A 19,639-nucleotide genomic window follows, 5' to 3' on the forward strand; every position below is an offset into this window, starting at 1 on the left:
AAATTAAATAGACAAATTAAGCTGCCGATTGAAGACTTTAGATGTTTTTCACATCTCAAGTAAATAAGATTTGCTATCAAAAAATTCATAAATTCATAAAATTTCATAACTCTACTTTCTTATCCCATTTTTGGTCATTACACCAATTGATCTGGATTTTTTAACTATATTCAGTGTCCGAGAGAGTAAAGATATAAATGCATATCTGTAGGCTGTGGTAAATGGTTTTAGAGTGGAAGTGCATAACTGCATAACTAGGTGAGTAAGTTTAGAGTCTTATAATTGGTTGACTTTTGCTCAACGTTCAGAAGCCTAATATACCCCTCTTAAGAAACCACACTGACTGCGAGCTGCTTTGTTCCTACCATTTCCTTAGCTGAGTGCCTCTGATGAGTCACTTCTGCTCAGTGCATCCGGAGCGCTCTAAATATTAATATCTAATCAGTCATAAAAAAAAAGTTTTTAATGTTTTGAGGCATTTAGTTATTGGGGTTGTGGAGTACATGTGCATCTAAATAAATATCTCTATTATAGCTAAGTTTCAATGGTTAAATTAAAAAAGTAAAACCCATATTATATAGATTCATTGCACAACTAATGATATGTTTCAAGCATTAATTTCTATTTGTTTTGATGATTGCAGCTAATGAAAATCCAAAATCCAGTTTCTCAGGAAATGAAAATATTGCTAAAGAAAAAGTTGGCCTACTGGAAATATTTTCCATCTACTGTGCAGTATATGCACCTAAAACCTGATAGAGGTTCCTTATACATTAACTATTGCATCGTGGCATGGAGGCCTAAGGTGCTGCTGGAATGTTAAGGAAGCCTAGGTTTCTTTAAATGTTGGCTTCAACTCATCTACATTGTTGGGTATGGTGTCTCTCATCTTAATGATACAAAATAGATTCTCTATGGGGTATTTTGAAGAGATTATTAAACCAGTTAATGGTAATTTTGTGAGTGTGGGCAGATTGATCCCTAAATCATCACTGACTATGCAAACTTCACTCTGGAATGCAATAGCTTATATTCTGTGCTTTTCCACTCCAGCCTCTGGGACCATGATTTCAAAATAAAATACAAAAAAATACTTTTATCTGAAAAGAGAACTTTTGACCAATAAGCAACAGCCCAGTCCTTTTTCTCCTTAGCCCAAGTAAGATGCTTTAGACAAATTTGGTTCAGGAGTGGCTCAACAGAAGGAATGACGCAGTAACAGCCCACGTCCTGGATATCTATGTTTGAAGCACTGAATGCAGTTTGCTTTATAATACTCTTAGGACTGCTGTTACCCCTGTTACTTGTGCATTTCTACCTACCACAGTTTTTTCTTTCACTTAATTTTCTACATAATATACTTTTATACAGCACTCCATAAGTAGCCAGACTCTTTTACAGCAGTCTTCCTCATCATTCTGCATGCTGTTACAAAGCAATCATGTAATGTTTTTGTATTAAAATACTTTTTCTTGTTGTTCTTAAGTAGGCCTGTAGAATATCTGGAAAAAACGTAATTATACATTTGGTAAAAATTGTGATATTGATTACAGTTCTCCCACATTCTCCTAAAACATTTTATTCCATTACACAATGTCTCCACCATCTTTGAGCTTTAGGATCTTAATATATAAAATATCTACATTAGATGTGGGCATTCGGGAGAGTTGATGTTCATCCAACTGGCCAAATGTATTATCCATATGCAGACTGTGAACCCCTGACACTTGAAATATAATATCTAACCAAATATTACATCCAAGGTGTCCTTTGTGAGTGCAATGCTGCACACTAATATTGCAATGATGAAGAAATTTAATATTTTTGGTTTTCATTAGCCATAAGACAAAATTGTGTAAAAGAAATACACGCTTGAAATACTTTTTACACATTTAAACTTTTGCTAATTCTTTTGATTACATCAATATAATTTAAAGAAGGTATAATGTGGTTTATAACTACGCCTGAGTAATTTAGTTTGAGCTGTGTGCATTCCTGTTACTTTCTTTTCTTCAGTTCACTGTGTTGTGACCTAAAGAAGCTTCTAGTTAATCTGGCTGCTGATAATCCCACAAGGGAGGTGCTGCCTGCAAATATGTACAGTACATCCAAGCTGGGCTGCATAATCTTAGTCATGTTCAAGGGTTATCCATCATGGGTACATGCTTGTGTTGGGAAAGGATTGCTCTGTGACATAGAAATATGGATTTCCGCAGGTTGGACTGGGTGATTGAGTTGGATTTGCCCCAGAAAGTGCTGTACAACTAAACAAGAAGTGGTCAATCTCTTCCTTATTTTAAATATTCACAAGAGAACATCGTAAATCTCAGGCAGTCTAATCCACTCGCGTTTAGGATGTGCCAAATGTGCCCATAGACTAAGCATTAGTCGGCTGAATATCTAATGAGAGCTGTCTAACCTACATTCCTCTGAGTTACTAAAGGCTTCACTGCAGGCTGCTTCTATGAGTAAATGCAGCAGCATGAAGGCTAAAAGCTGCAGAAGAGATGTAAAGAGGAAAAATGTGTGTTTATTTCTTACTTTATTATGCCATAAATTATCCCTTCCCCTGCCTTTTAATGTTAAATGAGTTTTTGGTCTTGGACAGTTTGAGGAAATTACCTACATGTCTTTAATGGGTGTTCTGAGGGACCATTGGTTTGTTAGGTTAACTTGTTCATCTTAAAGGGGAACCAATAGGAAATTCTCTGCTCTCTCACTGTAGTGTAATTTTATCCTTAGAATAACAACAATATGGAGGATAAATACGATTGAAACGAAGGAACTTTATTCTGAATTACAAGTCTTTTTATAGACTGTGGTGGTTCAAAAATTAATAGAAAAGGTTTTAATTATATTGTACACTGTTCAATAAAAAATAAATTATATTTATATATATTAAATAAAATACTGCAATTTTTATTCATTTTGGGAATTATAATTTGTAAAGCATTATTCTTTCAGTTTCAGTTTCCAAAATTATCCCAAATTATCCAAAACCAGAACTTAGTTAATTTTAGTTTTATTAGAATATTTTCATTTTACTGACCTGCTGTCACTTTAAGAGGAATTTGTACCTCCTCTTCCCATGACAGTGATGGGTGTTTGTGATGCCTATGAAGATCTTAAATAAAGTAAATTTGTTAATTCAGTAGTTCAATAACTAAGACACCCTCCAGTGTTGTTTTAGCACTACAGAGGAACATTGTCAAGGGACATGAATTCAGTTTGCTTGCTGCAATTTTACTGTCTCTGCCAGGTCAGCCTTTGGAAGACCAACATTTCCGTTCTTCTGTATGACAACCAAGCCATGGCATTGTCCTGAGTGACACATTTCAGATACTCATTCTTTCACATTGTCTTCATCTCATAATTTATTTATTTTTTTGTGCACCAGCCACATAGCTAATGTGGTCAACTAACGTCAGGAGATATCATTTTAGAGAAAATACCAGTCGCCTTATGTTACAAGTCAGCAAAGTGAAATTACAGAAATGTGTTCAATTTCCAGATTTATTTATGAGTGAAGGTGCAAAACTGGTAGCATTTAACATACCTGCCTTTACTGTATGAATTAAATGTCACATTTTTAAGGATGCCCAGCACACAACCTTATGGAGTCAAGACAAACTGAAAATAGCAGTAGCTAATCTACACCATCTAAGACCTAAAGTGCAGGTAAATAAGTGCAAGCTTCGGGCTGCTTTAAGACTTCTACCTCTCCAATTAGTCTCCAAGCTTGCATGAAGTAAATTCTGGTGAGTGCTTCAGAGCGGAAATAATTACTGAACTGTACGTTTGAAAGTAAAGTTACTGTGTTTGGGAGTTGCACAACGACAGATGACAAAAAGTTGTTTTTTTAAAATTGTCGTAACCTTTTTCACACTGCCCTTAGGGTTGATGATGCATTTACTAAATAGGCCACAGTAACTCAGCTAAGCTTGTGGCTTTGCATTTGATGTCAAATGTGGCTTAACCAGACAAACTGAGAGCAACTTGTTTTTAGGACTTTAAATCAAGCAGTAAAAAAGATTGCATCATTCATGATCAGACTGTCCTCGAACCTGAAGTCTACAATACTATTAAACTAACAGCACTTCCACTGTTTTTCTGAATCACGTCCTATTTTGACCTGTAGGACGTAAGTCTGTTTTTGGTTTTTCCTTGTAAATGTATGCAAAAGTCCTGTTAGGCCTGTAAATACATAAAAACAACTATACTGATGATTTAAATCATCTTGCATCAAGAGCAAATACTTATTTTGTTTAGTATAAAAAAATATATTGTCTGATTTTAATAACCTGTTTTTAAAGGTAGTTTCCAAGCTGGTCTTTCAAGTTATAAGTACACCTGTGTGCGCCAAAGCCACAGCATTTATTTACACAGGAAGAGGAGATAAACTGCATTTAGACAGACTGTTAGTTTCAACCCATCAGCTGTCTTCTTAGGTTTTTTTAATCATGTTTGTAAATCCAAACCCTCTGAATAAAACATTTAGTAATGTACATTATTTACAATTAATACTTTTGTATGCCAGAGACTAATGGTTAAAAGTCATAATAATAGTAAAATGGGATGAACTTTACTACTTCTCTAACAATATCTGGTACTAAGCGCTAGATAAAATGTGGATAATAGCACTAAGACAAGACTTTAGGATTACTATATTGGGGAATTTTATTGTCAGTTTCTTTATTCCAGTGCAACACATTTTTTTATTTTGATGGCAGCCATGCACCCTTTCCATTGAGAAGAAAAGGACAAAAAGAGGAAAAAAAGACAGAAAAAAGAAGTAAACTGATCTTATCACTCCCACTTTTTGGACATTTTTAATTCTTCATTTTAAAAGCTTTTTTTTTAGCCGCACCTTTCTGAAGCTGTTTTATATCTGAAACAGCGCACCCACCACCATCACACTGACACACACAGTGTGATGGATGGTTGTGAGTCAAAGTTACCACTTCCCTCTCCTGGAGACGCTGCATCTGTTTGTGGCTGTCAGTGTTCCCTCTGTCACGTTTATGTTTTGAGTTTTAAGTCAGTGACCCATGAAATGAATGTAGATCACTGGAGTTAAAGATGTTTTGTTATCATTTGCAAATTTTCACAGCACAGGATATTAGACACATTTTTGCAGTAAGAGTTTTAAATTTAAATACAGAAAACGTATGAAGCTGTATACTATGAAATTTGATAAAATACAATTAAAGTAATTCAAATTTTCTAAGGTAAATTATTAATTTTGTTTTCAGCCACCTTATTAACAGCTGCATTTTTACTTGATTGATGGAGATGTTGTGTATATGGGTGCTTCAATCAGTTGCCTACAGTCCTTGACTACGGTGTACCACTGCACTCTGAGATTTATCACTGGCTAAAGCTGTCTCATCCACCACTGTGAACTGTATGCGAAAGCTGACATGCCTTCTTTAAATATAAGCCAATATATAAACTGGATGACTGGTTTACAAGGCTCTGAACCGGTTGGTTCCTACTTATTCCTTGTGTTCGAACTGCCTCGGGAAGGAAAGCTTCCAGTTTCTCTGCCCCCTCTACATGGAAGGTCTTTCAATCTGAACTGAAATTGTTTCTCTAAAAGCCTTCCGCTCAGTCTTAGAAAACTGGCAATGGAAATCATTTGAACAATGGCTGTATTTTAAATCTTAAATTGTTACTACATTAATTTTGTATTGTTACTGTAGCAATAATTCCTTTACTTTGTTTGTCAAATTGCTCACACTTTACATACACTCACCGGCCACTTTATTAGGTACACCTGTCCAACTGCTTGTTAACGCAAATTTCTAATCAGCCAATCACATGGGAGCAACTCAATGCATTTAGCCATGTAGACATGGCCAAGACGATCTGCTGCAGTTCAAACCAAGCATCAGAATGGGGAAGAAAGGTGATTTAAGTGACTTTGAACGTGTCATGGTTGTTGGTGCCAGACGGGCTGGCCTCAGTATTTCAGAAACTGCTGATCTACAGGGATTTTCACACACTACCATCTCTAGAGTTTACAGAGAATTGCCCGAAAAAGAGAAAATATCCAGTGAGCAGCAGTTCTGTGGCCGCAAATGCCTTGTGGATGCCAGACGTCAGAGGAGAATGGCCAGACTGGTTTGAGCTGATAGAAAGGCAACACTAACTCAAATAACCACTTGTTACAACCAAGGCATGCAGAAGAGTATCTCTGAACGCACAACACGTCGAACCTTGAGGCGGATGGGCTACAGCAGCAGAAGACCACACCGGGTGCCACTCCTGTCAGCTAAGAACAGGAAACTGTGGCCACAATTCACGCAGGCTCACCGAAATTGGACAATGGAAGATTGGAAAAACATTGCCTGGTCTGCTGAGTCTCGACTTCTGCCGCGACATTCGGATGGTAGGGTCAAAATTTGGCGTCAACAACATGAAAGCATGGATCCATCCTGCCTTGTATCAACGGTTCAGCCCGGTGGTGGTGGTGTAATGGTGTGGGGGATATTTTCTTGGCACACTTTGGGCCCCTTAGTACCAGTTGAGCATCGTGTCAACACCACAGCCTACCTGAGTATTGTTGCTGACCATGTCCATCCCTTTATAACCACAGTGTATCCGTCTTCTGATGGTTACTTCCAACAGGATAACGTGCCATGTCTACAGTATGATTCATCTCATTCTGGTTTCTTGAACATGACAATGAGTTCACTGGACTCAAATGGCCTCCACAGTCACCAGATCTCAATCCAATAGAGCACCTTTGGGATGTGGTGGAACGGGAGATTCGCATCATGGATGTGCAGCCGACAAATGTGTAGCATCTGTGTGAAGCTATCATGTCAATATGGACCAAACTCTCTGAGGAATGTTTCCAGTACCTTGTTGAATCTATGCCACGAAGGATTAAGGCAGTTCTGAAGGCAAAAGGGGGTCCAACCCGGTACTAGCAAGGTATACCTAATAAAGTGGCCGTGAGTGTATATCTAATGTTTGTTTTGTTGTTGTCTATCTATCTTGTCCAATATGACATGTCCTGCTGCCTTTCTTGGCCAGGGACCCCTGTGAAAGAGGTCTTGATCTCAGTTTGTCTTTTATCTGGTCAAATAAAAGTTTAGTAAAAAAAATAAAAATAAATACTAGGTACACCTGCTTGTTAACACAGTTGGCCAATCACAGCCAATCACATGGCAGCGTCTCATTTCAAAGTTGCTGCCAGCATTTAAGTGACTTTGAGTGTGTCATGGTTGTTGATTTGAGACAGGCTTGTCTGACTGTTTCAGAAACTGCTGGTCTAAAGGGATTATCGCACACAACCAACTCAGGTTTAAATAGAATTGTTTGAATAAGAGAAAATATCCTGTGGGCTTCAGCTATGGGTACCGAAATACCCTGCTGATGTTAGAGATCAGAGGAGAATTGGCCGACTGGTTTAAGAGGATAGTAAAGGCAACAGTAGTTAAGAAAGTAACTTGCTATAACCAAGGTATGCGCAATACCATCTTTGAATGCAAAACACACTGAACCTTAAAGTAGATGGGCCACAGCAAAAGACCACACCAGGACCTTGGTTTGAAGACCTCTGTGCTGCATCCATGCATGCAAAGTAACTAGATGCTCAACTCAACATTATTCATGTACATGAGAAAGATAGGCACCTAAAAATGTAGCCATAAAATAATATTAGTGAAGTACATAATTGCTGGGTAATGGCAGCTTATCGACACAAAATGTACTGTACACTATTCAATATTGTTTAAATTTGTCCTATAGAAGTTTAGAAGTAACTTGGCAACCTCTTCAGTATTCCTTCTGGTGTTCTTTTTTTTTGTATTGTATTTTAAATTTTTTATGTATACTCTAAACTTCTTCCCACAGAATAGTCCTTCATTGTCCAGAAATGGCTTGGGATGTGACTGTACACCTTTATTGATTTGTAAATTCTTATTTGGTCTGCCTACATCTAATTCTGTTAGTTATTTGTAAGGCTCAGAGAAACTAACTTTGATTCATTAATATTGATTTAACTGATAATGTGGAGAATGTTTATGTGTGGAACTAAATTGCAAAATTCGATGTTTTGCCTCACAACTTTAAAAAGCAACACCAAAACATAGCAGATTTTGAGATTCAGGAAACGGTTTCTCGTTCAGCTACAGTGAGGATGGAAAAGCACACATAGAGCGCAGGCCTCCGCCAAGGCAGTAGGGTCGCTGACTCATGTTAGCTTTTTTCTATACTGAAGAGCTATAATCAGGATGACTAAAGACCGCTGTATGTCAGCTGCGGACAGGGTGACGAAGCATGTGGGAATTCCAAGTGGTCACACAATGGTCTGGCAATGATAAACATAAAAAAAATTCTGGATCCAGAAATTCTGGTTCTGCATAACCACCAATATTGAATCATCTGCTTCTTGTCCTATTATGCACCTTTTCTGACAATTTGATCCAAATTCGTTCATAACTTTTTGAGATATTTTGCAAAGACAGACAAAAAACCAACTCGGACAAAAATAAAACGTTGGCAAAAGTAATAAAGGTGGACGGAGCGTAAGCATTAGCTCAGCATTTTTCAACTCACTCTACTCTGAATTTGAAAGTAAACATCATTGGTACAGAGAAAAATAAGCTACAGTACAAGCAAAGCTGCCTATAGCATTCAACCAGCCCCGAATGCTGTCGGAGTCTCTTTAGCAGCAGACATGGGAGCAGACACACCTGGTGTCTGTCAAGAGGAGTCCTCCCTTCAGAGGGTGTTTTCCCACCAGTTACTTTTCCACATTGCATTCAAGAATAACTCGTACACTGGATTGTGTGTATATCAAAACAACTCCCTAGTGATTAAATGTCTGCATAGTCTTATTTTAAAAACCCCTAAACAAAAACACTGACCATTTTCAAGTATTTTAATCACTGTATGACATTATTGACAATCAAATTATTGTCAAGGAATTTTAACATTCTTTTTTCATGTTTGAATAAAGTAAAATAATACTCTTACGCTGAGAGAGAGAGAGACATGCTTGGCTCTAAATCCCAAACTGGTTGTTGTCTTTCATTGTTTGGCAAAAAACAATGAGCTACCAGGTAATGCTCTGCAGAATGAAGCAGAACTCTACCGCCTTAGTTTTTGTTGATCAATATGTCTCTTGTAAGTCATTACACAAAGACTTACACGAGTTCAACAACTTTCAAATTGCGTTTTGTAATTTCATTGGTTTCTAGACATTTACTCTAGATTTCTTAATGTTTTTATGGTATGCTCTGTGCTGTGCTTCACAGAAAAGGCGAGTGTGTGTTTACAGTAAACCACAAAGTCATTTCAAATACAGTTGCCACATTGACTATATAGAGAATGAAGGCAGGTTGACTGCAACACAGTGGGCGAAGTGTTCAACATGAAACTCTGTCTTTGCAAAATGGTTAAGGCGAATGCATTGTTAGATGGCAAGCTGGTGAATAGTTATAGTGTTAAGACTGCAGCTGTACTTGTGTGGTTCAGTTCCTAAAATGATTTATAGCAACGTTATAATGACACTAACTTGCTACTGTCTGAAACAGTTACTCAAATTAAACATCAGTTTTGCATGGTACAGATATCTGTTCAGTCTATTAGGTGCAACAGTTTCATTTTAAACCTTTTAAATCACTTTTTAGCGAATTCCGTGGGTTGCTATCTAACAAAGTGACACTGTACTTCTTTTTCAGTGTCTAATTTTTTTGTGTTTGTATAAAAGAGCTAGAAGAATATTTTAAATCCAAATCCATTTGGTTGCAGGTATTCTGTAGCTAGGTTTTAGATTGTAAATGTCACAGTTTGAGAAGGATATGTGATTATTTGTCCACAAGACAAAAATATTGTCTACCTTTTTGTATAGATATTGATAGCTAAAGGTCTGACAACATCACACAAAAACCGGCAGTGAAAAAAAATTTTTTGTATTATTTTTTGTAAAATAAATGATATAAAAATATTTGTTTTCATTTGCATTATCTGACAGAAGTGGCAGTTTTTGAATGGGGCAGTTGCCCAGGGCCACATCAGAGAAGGGATGGGCACACAACCACAGTTGTCATAAGAAGCTTCATAGATTAATAAGGCACCAGTAATGCTAAATAACATTTGCAAGTTATTTGAGAAACCATGGAGATATTTGCCCTATGTCTGCAAGGAAATACCTAAACTAATTCTTCACACATTTCAGCTGGTACAGATTCTTCAAGCCAGTATTTCAAGCTTGTTGTCCACTTAAACAAAAAACAGATCATAAAACAAAACCAATTCATAAATATGCAACTGTTCATATCTAAACTATTTAAAAGTTTCAGAAATCAGTCAATCTAAAGGAAAAAGAAGATTTTGTTTTTTTTATGATTAAGGTATAGCACAGATCAAATTAAGTAGATGTAAGCAAATATTATGTTTATTAATAATGACACTGTCTATTTCTCAATTATACATATATGTTATATATTTACAGTTCATACCAAAAGATTGGACACACCTTCTCATTCAAAGAGTTTTCTTTATTTTCATGACTATGAATATTGTAGCTTCACACTGAAGGCATCAAAACTATGAATTAACACATGTGGAATTATATACTGAACAAAAAAGTGTGAAACAACTGAAAATATGTCTTATATTCTAGGTTCTTCAAATGGTTAACAGCAGCTCAGATTAGAGAACAGGTCAATGCCACACAGAGTTCTAGCAGCAGACACATCTCTAGAACAATTGTTAAGAGGAGACTGTGTGAATCAGGCCTTCATGGTAAAATAGCTGCTAGGAAACCACTGCTGAGGACAGGCAACAAGCAGAAGAGACTTGTTTGGGCTAAAGAACACAAGGAATGGACATTAGACCAGTGGAAATCTGTGCTTTGCTCTGATGAGTCCAAGTTTGAGATCTTTGGTTCCAACCACCGTGTCTTTGTGCGGCGCAGAAGAGGTGAACGGATGGACTCTACATGCCTGGTTCCCACCGTGAAGCACGGAGGAGGAGGTGTGATGGTGTGGGGGTGCTTTGCTGTTGACACTGTTGGGGATTTATTCAAAATTGAAGGCATAGTGAACCAGCATGGCTACCACAGCATCTTGCAGCAGCATGCTATTCCATCCGGTTTGCGTTTAGTTGGACCATCATTTATTTTTCAACAGGACAATGACCCCAAACACACCTCCAGGCTGTGTAAGGGCTATTTGACCAAGAAGGAGAGTGATGGGGTGCTGCACCAGATGACCTGGCCTCCACAATCACCGGACCTGAACCCAATCGAGATGGTTTGGGGTGAGCTGGACCACAGAGTGAAGGCAAAAGGGCCAACAAGTGCTAAGCATCTCTGGGAACTCCTTCAAGACTGTTGGAAAACCATTTCAGATGACTACCTCTTGAAGCTCATCAACAGAATGCCAAGAGTGTGTGGAGCAGTAATCAAAGCAAAAGGTGGCTACTTTGAAGAACCTAGAATATAAGACATACAGGTCCTTCTCAAAATATTAGCATATTGTGATAAAGTTAATTATTTTCCATAATGTCATGATGAAAATTTAACATTCATATATTTTAGATTCATTGCACACTAACTGAAATATTTCAGGTCTTTTATTGTCTTAATACGGATGATTTTGGCATACAGCTCATGAAAACCCAAAATTCCTATCTCACAAAATTAGCATATCATTAAAAGGGTCTCTAAACGAGCTATGAACCTAATCATCTGAATCAACGAGTTAACTCTAAACACCTGCAAAAGATTCCTGAGGCCTTTAAAACTCCCAGCCTGGTTCATCACTCAAAACCCCAATCATGGGTAAGACTGCCGACCTGACTGCTGTCCAGAAGGCCACTATTGACACCCTCAACCAAGAGGGTAAGACACAGAAAGAAATTTCTGAACGAATAGGCTGTTCCCAGAGTGCTGTATCAAGGCACCTCAGTGGGAAGTCTGTGGGAAGGAAAAATGAGGCAGAAAACGCTGCACAACGAGAAGAGGTGACCGGACCCTGAGGAAGATTGTGGAGAAGGGCCGATTCCAGACCTTGGGGGACCTGCGGAAGCAGTGGACTGAGTCTGGAGTAGAAACATCCAGAGCCACCGTGCACAGGCGTGTGCAAGAAATGGGCTACAGGTGCCGCATTCCCCAGGTCAAGCCACTTTTGAACCAGAAACAGCAGCAGAAGCGCCTGTCCTGGGCTACAGAGAAGCAGCACTGGACTGTTGCTCAGTGGTCCAAAGCACTTTTTTCGGATGAAAGCAAATTCTGCATGTCATTCAGAAATCAAGGTGCCAGAGTCTGGAGGAAGACTGGGGAGAAGGAAATGCCAAAATGCCAGAAGTCCAGTGTCAAGTACCCACAGTCAGTGATGGTCTGGGGTGCCGTGTCAGCTGCTGGTGTTGGTCCACTGTGTTTTATCAAGGGCAGAGTCAATGCAGCTAGCTATCAGGAGATTTTGGAGCACTTCATGCTTCCATCTGCTGAAAAGCTTTATGGAGATGAAGATTTCATTTTTCAGCACGACCTGGCACCTGCTCACAGTGCCAAAACCACTGGTAAATGATTTACTGACCATGGTATCACTGTGCTCAATTGGCCTGCCAACTCTCCTGACCTGAACCCCATAGAGAATCTGTAGGATATTGTGAAGAGAACGTTGAGAGACTCAAGACCCAACACTCTGGATGAGCTAAAGACCGCTATCGAAGCATCCTGGGCCTCCATAAGACCTCAGCAGTGCCACAGGCAGATTGCCTCCATGCCACGCCGCATTGAAGCAGTCATTTCTGCCGAAGGATTCCCGACCAAGTATTGAGTGCATAACTGTACATGATTATTTGAACGTTGACGTTTTTTGTATTAAAAACACTTTTCTTTTATTGGTCGGATGAAATATGCTAATTTTGTGAGATAGGAATTTTGGGTTTTCATGAGCTGTATGCCAAAATCATCCGTATTAAGACAATAAAAGACCTGAAATATTTCAGTTAGTGTGCAATGAATCTAAAATATATGAATGTTAAATTTTCATCATGACATTATGGAAAATAATTAACTTTATCACAATATGCTAATATTTTGAGAAGGACCTGTATTTTCAGTTGTTTCACACTTTTTTGTTCAGTATATAATTTCACGTGTTAATTCATAGTTTTGATGACTTCAGGGTGAAGCTACAATATTCATAGTCAAAATAAAGAAAACTCTTTGAATGAGATGGTGTGTCCAAACCTTTGGTCTGTACTGTATATTTAAGTAAAACAAAGCATAAAAACTGAAAAAAAGTTTAATGAACAGCAGAAACAAATTTTACTTAGTCCTAAGAAACAGTTGGTTTTAGAATGAGAAATGGATGTTCATGATATTATCTAAAGTTGACCTTTTAGTTAACATTTTGTTTAGCTTTCTCTGCAGTTTAAACAAAGGGCAAACATTCTAATTTTGAGGTTTGATAACTAATAACTAGAGGAGTTTGATGACAGAAAAAAATAAAGAGGGATTAAAAATTTTGACACTACTTGGGCAGGCCAGTTTGTCGCCTCTGGACAAAAACCTTATTAGAAGAAGCACAATACTTTACTGTGGTCTTGATCTTGGTGTGTTACCTCTCAGTAAATCAGATTAGGTCTTTTTACTTGCAGTTCCCTCTGCCATATGTTCCTGCCCAGTGTCTCAGCTCAGCTGGGATTTTGCACATACAACAGCTTGCTCATTGTGCTGTAATTTATAGCTTATATTTCAAGATATTTCCAATTTAGATTTTAAATGTTGTTTTTGAACATGCTTACCCAATATTATTAAAAAACCATCATAAACCTATATAGCACAGTATAAAGTAAATAAGTGGACAAAATAAACACACATATAATGCAGGTATTAACTAAATCATAGCAAAGAAACTTAAGGGTACTTCACACAGAGTTTGAAAATGAACAAGTTTAATCTCTTTCTAGTACTGTCCACTGAGCATAAACGCTTATTTATATTTCTAATGGGATAATTATAGCACTTTATCATCTTTTGAGATAATATACAGTGGTCTATAGCTATTTTTTACATGCTGATGTAAATGTTAGAACATTGAAAGATAATTGTTGGCAAACATTAAATGACTAAAAGGTAATTGTTTAATGTTGATGTGTCAAATTAAGTCCAAGAAAAAACAGCAAATAATTGAATTCGTAACCAACAGCAATGCAGTGATAACATGCATTTGATGAGAAAATGGTTTTTTCAGTCAACTGGAAAAGAGACTTGATTTAGACTTGGGGTGAAAGACTGAAGACCTGACTTGGACTTCGGACAATTACTAGTGAACATCTTTTTGTAAAAGAGGTTGCAAGCAATGTTTCATCATCTTATTATTACATCTCTTTGAGTTTAAGGTACTAAACGTGTAATAATTATTTTGTATTATTTACGCAAAGAATAAAAACTATGATAACATTATAAAAATAAAATCAAATTTTTCACACTACGTCATTTAGAAATATGATCATGCAATTTTGTTTCACCAGGTCATGGACACTCTGTCAAAGCTCTCTCATACAGCAATTGCTCAGCAAGGAGGATTCAAGTAAGTCTTCAAACATACATTTTATGTATATATAAATATATATTTATAAGAGGTTTTGCTTGCACCTCTGTTTTATTTAAATTCACCTCCACCTCCACCCTCCCTCTTTACTGACACTGCAGACAAAATTACAGCCACAAGTCACCCACCAAATTTCCGTTTATTTCATTACAAGAAATGACATAAAAACCCCTGTTTTTCTTAATAATCAATATATTTATTTAACCTTTGATTAAGAGTAAAAGACAAAAACACAACCACTAAGTGCTGCGCTTTCACCCTGATTGGTAATGTGGAAAGACTAATAAAACTGAAATATGTTGAATTTAGGTTTGACCAATTTAGCTCTTGTTAATGTTTTATGATAGCACATCTGTTTGTTCTAATGTTTTGGTACAGTTAGAGATAAAAAAAAAAAAGTCACTTTTGCTATTAAATTTTCTTGTTGAATGACTGAAGTCCTGCTGCTTTACCGTCCTTTCTAGACCGTTTCCAATGGAGGAGAGCCTGAAAAACGAGGAGATTTACAACAACCTGGAAGACTTGATTGAGTATGTATGAGGCTCCGCTCTGTGGGCCCTTTAGTGGTGTTGATAGAGTGTAATTATTTCATTCAAACGAAATGCCGGTTTTAAAACTCACCATCCAGGATCTTCAGGGGGCTGCAGACACCCACATGTTTTGGTAAAAGCCTTGACTTAGTTTCCCTCTTACTGTTAGAGAAAACAAATGAGTAATTTGGGATGTTTTTGCTGAGTGCCGTTGTACCACCCACATTAAGATTCTGGATGAGAGCTGTTGTTAGTGTGATTGATAAAAACAAATATACCTCTGAGAACATATGGGGCAGATGCTATGTTTGTATTTGTTTTTTACAGCATCAGTGTTACAGATCAGTGTTATTTGAGTCATGGGCTGACATGTTAAAGAATTTCATTCTTTCATAACCACCTGTGGGTATGATGAGAAGCAATGATAACCAGCAATCCTTTTTTATGAAAAGAAACCTCTGTTAAATTGTACAAGCTTGTTCTGTACATTTAACACAAATTTTGGTTAATGCAATAAGGTACCTAACTTGTGACAGATGGTTTGCACAATTTAGACTTCTTAATGTTTTTGCATACATGTGTGCGATAGTGAGAATGTTCCTGAGGACGAAGATGACTTGTATGCAGCGGTATACGGGCTGGAAGAGGAGTATGCGGGCGGAGAGATCTATGCAGACCTTATGAGGACAGAACAGCATGCACCACTGGTACCACAATGAGTCAGACACACACATGCACGCACCAACAATTACTGGCAACATGAAACTACAATTTCTTACCAGGTGTATCACTATCTAGTGTACATCAACATTACAGTAACTTTAAGTACTGACATTTTAAAGGGCTAAGTGGCTTATCTGTCACACTGTGGTATGAAAAGAAAATACCCAATACCAGTTAATGTGCATTACCAATATCAAATCTTTTTGTTTTTTCACCAGAACCTAACTTCCTGGAGGCTTTTGTGTGTGTTTTGTGTGTGTTTGGACTGAGGGTTTGAAACTCGGACCATGTGCATAGATTATGGCCCCTAACAATTAGCAGGTCCTCCTCCTGCAGGAGTGCTGCTGCGATCTGGGGACCCAAATCCCCAACCACTGCAAGAGAAAAGTCCAGAATGCTATTAAAAATTGTAAATCCAGATTAATACATAATTAATCACATGTTGTTCGGTTATGGTAGTGGTATACCTCTGGCAAGAAAATAAAAAATTACTGCTACAATATTACAGTTGCCTATCTAGACACATCATTTTTGACAATTTCCCTGTGATGAAGCTCTGAAGTTGAATTAATACCAATTTTAACTCAGAAGAAGTTTGTAATTTCAATGATTTAACTTAAAATCCATGAATGATCAACAATTCTGTGATTGCTTTGATCTGCATCTCAAAACAAAAACAGTGAAAAAAATATTTCTACTTGATTGATTAAATTCTCTTAAGAAGGTTTTGATGAGAGTGTACATTTCTCTCCAAGGATCCATGGAAATGTTGAAAGCGGAGGTCCATGCTGTCTTTAATTAAATATTTCCACTAACATTGGTAGATTTTATCATAGTATTTTAAATCAAACTTTGTAAAACATTGTGATATTCATTTAAAGTTAACAGAAAATTGCAGAGGAGGATAAACTGGGAGGTGACCGAAACAAAATGCGAGGATTCTCAACCCATAAGAAATGTTTAACAACCTCTCAATAAAAAGTTCCACCCTAAGTTCAGGCGAAATACAAAAGGTCCTACGTCTCTAACCAGGGCTGTTGTCGAGGTCGATTCCTACCTGCTTAGATATTTTCCTTCCATTTTATAAAAATTCAAACTCTGTGTTGGTCTGTCTCATACCCAACCCTCCCAACATATATTGAAGTGTGTGGCTGTAACGTGCCAAAACGTGAAAACCATCAAAAACCAAAAAATGGCTACATATGCATAAAACCTGTTTATAGAATTGTTTTGTCACTTGCAAGCTTGTTTCCTGCACGTTTCTTGCCTTCGATAACACAAAAGAAATTGATGTTTCCCTATCAAATGGTGACCTTCAAACAGCATTTCCTCTTGTTCATGTGTATTTATAGAAGCAGGTGGAGGTTGATGTGCGTAGCTGCTGCCTTTCAGAGATTAAACAGACAGAAGAGCGATACACAGAGACATTGGAGTCCATTGAGAAGGTGCTGAAGTCATTTTCTGTGCAATCTTTTAATTATATTTATTACACATTAGGTGATAAATAAAATTAGATATGTCAGATAAATACCCTTCTAGGTGGCATATTTATATTCCACATTAAAACAACTGTTGTTGACTTGCTGTATGTCAGAAGTAAAAGTGATTATGATCTAAATGTCTCATAAATCCTGATCTGGTTACATGAAGATTATTCAACATAAAACAGAGAGAGGAAATTCCCAGGTAGCATTTCACCTCTCTTTCACACTATTGTCGTTTATGAATTGATACATCTGCGTGGTTTTAATATGAGTATCTAATTATTTTGAATTGTGGGAAGAAGCAGTTCCAAAGTATATTTTTACTATTGTTCTTGTTTCATGTCTTTCTAGTATTTCCTGAATCCATTGAAGAAATTCTTTTCTGAAGCTGAAATTGATAAAGTTTTTGTTAATATTCCTGTAAGTAGAATAGTATTTTTCACCTCTATCCACATAACATGAAGAAAAAATGTTCTCCTGTTCAGATGCTCATGGCTTTCTTCTACAATACAGGATTTGGTTAAAGTTCACAAGAGCCTAATGGTCGATCTGCAAGACTCGATCCTGAACAAAAACGCCCTTAATCTCTACCAAATCTTTATCAGCTATAAGGAAAGGTACTAAGTTTGACACAAGATAAGTTGCTTTGTTTGAATTATTGGTTCTAAAGTGTTAGATTAATTTCATTGTTAAAGACTTGGAAAATCATTTGTTGTTAGATGTTTTTTCATTCTATTTGTTGGTGTATTTCCTAGTTGAATTGCGTAAATCTTTCTCTTTTATCAACTTAAAAATGTTCGTTCCTTTAAGATCATATTTTGCAATATTTTCTTACTGCTTTGGTTGTTTGCATTATAACTTTTTTGAGAATGTGTAAGCTCATAGCAGACACATTTATAATACCACAAACATTCGTGTCTTTTACTGCGAGTTTATTTAATGATAAAATCTGACACGTGTGGTGAGCATGTTTGTTTAATCTCCAAATCACCTCCATCCCCCAACCTATCAACCTTTTCTAAAGCCACTTTTATAGTTACAGTTGCAACACTATTTGCAGCTGTAACTATGGCTCTATCATCTCTGCATATCTAAAGGCAAAAAAACTGCTGCCAGTTCTTAAATAATTTAAATTCAGTCAGATTAGATGGAGAGTATCTGTAAACACTGAAACAGTTTCATAAAAGGATTTGGGTTTTCCACACTGATTTGGCCATTCTAATACATTAATCTGTTTGATCTGAAGCATTCTTTTGTAGCTCTGGCTGTATGTTTAGGTTATTTTCCTGCTGGAAGGTGAACCTCTGCTCTAGTTTTAAGATTTTTGCCTCTAACGGGTGTTCTTCCAGGAAATTTAGCTCCACCCCTCTTCCCATCAACTCTTACCAGCTTCCTTGTACCTGCTGAAGAAGAGTAACCCACAGCATAATGCCGCCACCAGCATGTTTCACCATCCGGCTTCATTCTTCTGTGTTTGCAGTGGACTGAACTTTTTATACGTTTCTTTTGGAATGACTTTCTTCTAGCCACTGTTTAGTAAAAAGTCAGATTTTCTGAGTGCACAACTAACAGTTATCATGGTGATAACTATTAGTTATCCCCCCGAGCTGCAGCTGTAGCCTCTCCAGAGTTACCATGGGCCTCCTGGCTGCTTCCCTGATAAACGCCCTTCTTGGCTGGACTGATAGTTTAGACAGACAGTCATGTTTTGGTGGGTTTGTAGAAACTCTCTGAAGGAAATTGGTGGCAATAGATTTTATTTAGGCATGAAAGAGTAAAAATAGCCTAACCTAAATGTACTCGAACAGTTTAAGATCAGGTATCCTTTTTCCTACACTTCGTTTTGTCCTATCATATAAACTCCCAATAAAATACATTGATGTTTGTGGGTATGAATGCTTTTCAAAGCACTGTAAGCTATGACTATAAGCTATGATGGTTTTAAGGATGTTTTGGATGCATTATAGCAGTATCTTTCTCTCTTTAGTAAACCATCCTTTCATTGTGACTTGTAGACTTCTCATTTATGGGATATACTGCAGTCGGGTGGAAATTGCCATTGCTGTTTTAGACCTTATCTGCAAAGAGAAAGAGGACGTCCGCCTGAAGCTTGAGGTGAAACTTGTGAAGACCACAGTTCTAAAACTCCTCATGCCTCCTCGTACTGTACATTTAATGCTGTTGATAACCTGTACTGACCCCTAGTGTGTATTGTCTGCATTACATATACAAACATATGTTGAGGCTTTATTCTCGTTCAGGAGTAACAAATCTTGAACGTAATAAACCAAAGGGATTTGCATAAATGATTTTACATGAA

General features: G+C 37.2%; 1 protein-coding gene across 5 annotated transcripts in view; it reads left to right on the plus strand.

Moving 5' to 3' along the window:
- LOC124869628 (guanine nucleotide exchange factor VAV3-like) overlaps positions 1-19,639 on the plus strand; it is a 79,632-nt gene that overhangs the window by 7,331 nt on the left and 52,662 nt on the right. For 4 of the 5 annotated variants that reach the window (XM_047367586.1, XM_047367588.1, XM_047367589.1 and 1 more), the window contains exons 3-9: positions 14,503-14,561; positions 15,047-15,112; positions 15,702-15,819; positions 17,188-17,280; positions 17,671-17,739; positions 17,833-17,936; positions 19,335-19,434. In XM_047367586.1, coding sequence (XP_047223542.1) covers positions 14,503-14,561; positions 15,047-15,112; positions 15,702-15,819; positions 17,188-17,280; positions 17,671-17,739; positions 17,833-17,936; positions 19,335-19,434 — 609 coding nt within the window. The remainder of the gene's footprint in view (positions 1-14,502; positions 14,562-15,046; positions 15,113-15,701; positions 15,820-17,187; positions 17,281-17,670; positions 17,740-17,832; positions 17,937-19,334; positions 19,435-19,639) is intronic. The other variant, XM_047367587.1, reaches the window with a different exon arrangement.

This window comes from Girardinichthys multiradiatus, chromosome 6 (assembly GCF_021462225.1).
Source record: "Girardinichthys multiradiatus isolate DD_20200921_A chromosome 6, DD_fGirMul_XY1, whole genome shotgun sequence".
NCBI classification, from domain to species: Eukaryota; Metazoa; Chordata; class Actinopteri; order Cyprinodontiformes; family Goodeidae; genus Girardinichthys; species Girardinichthys multiradiatus.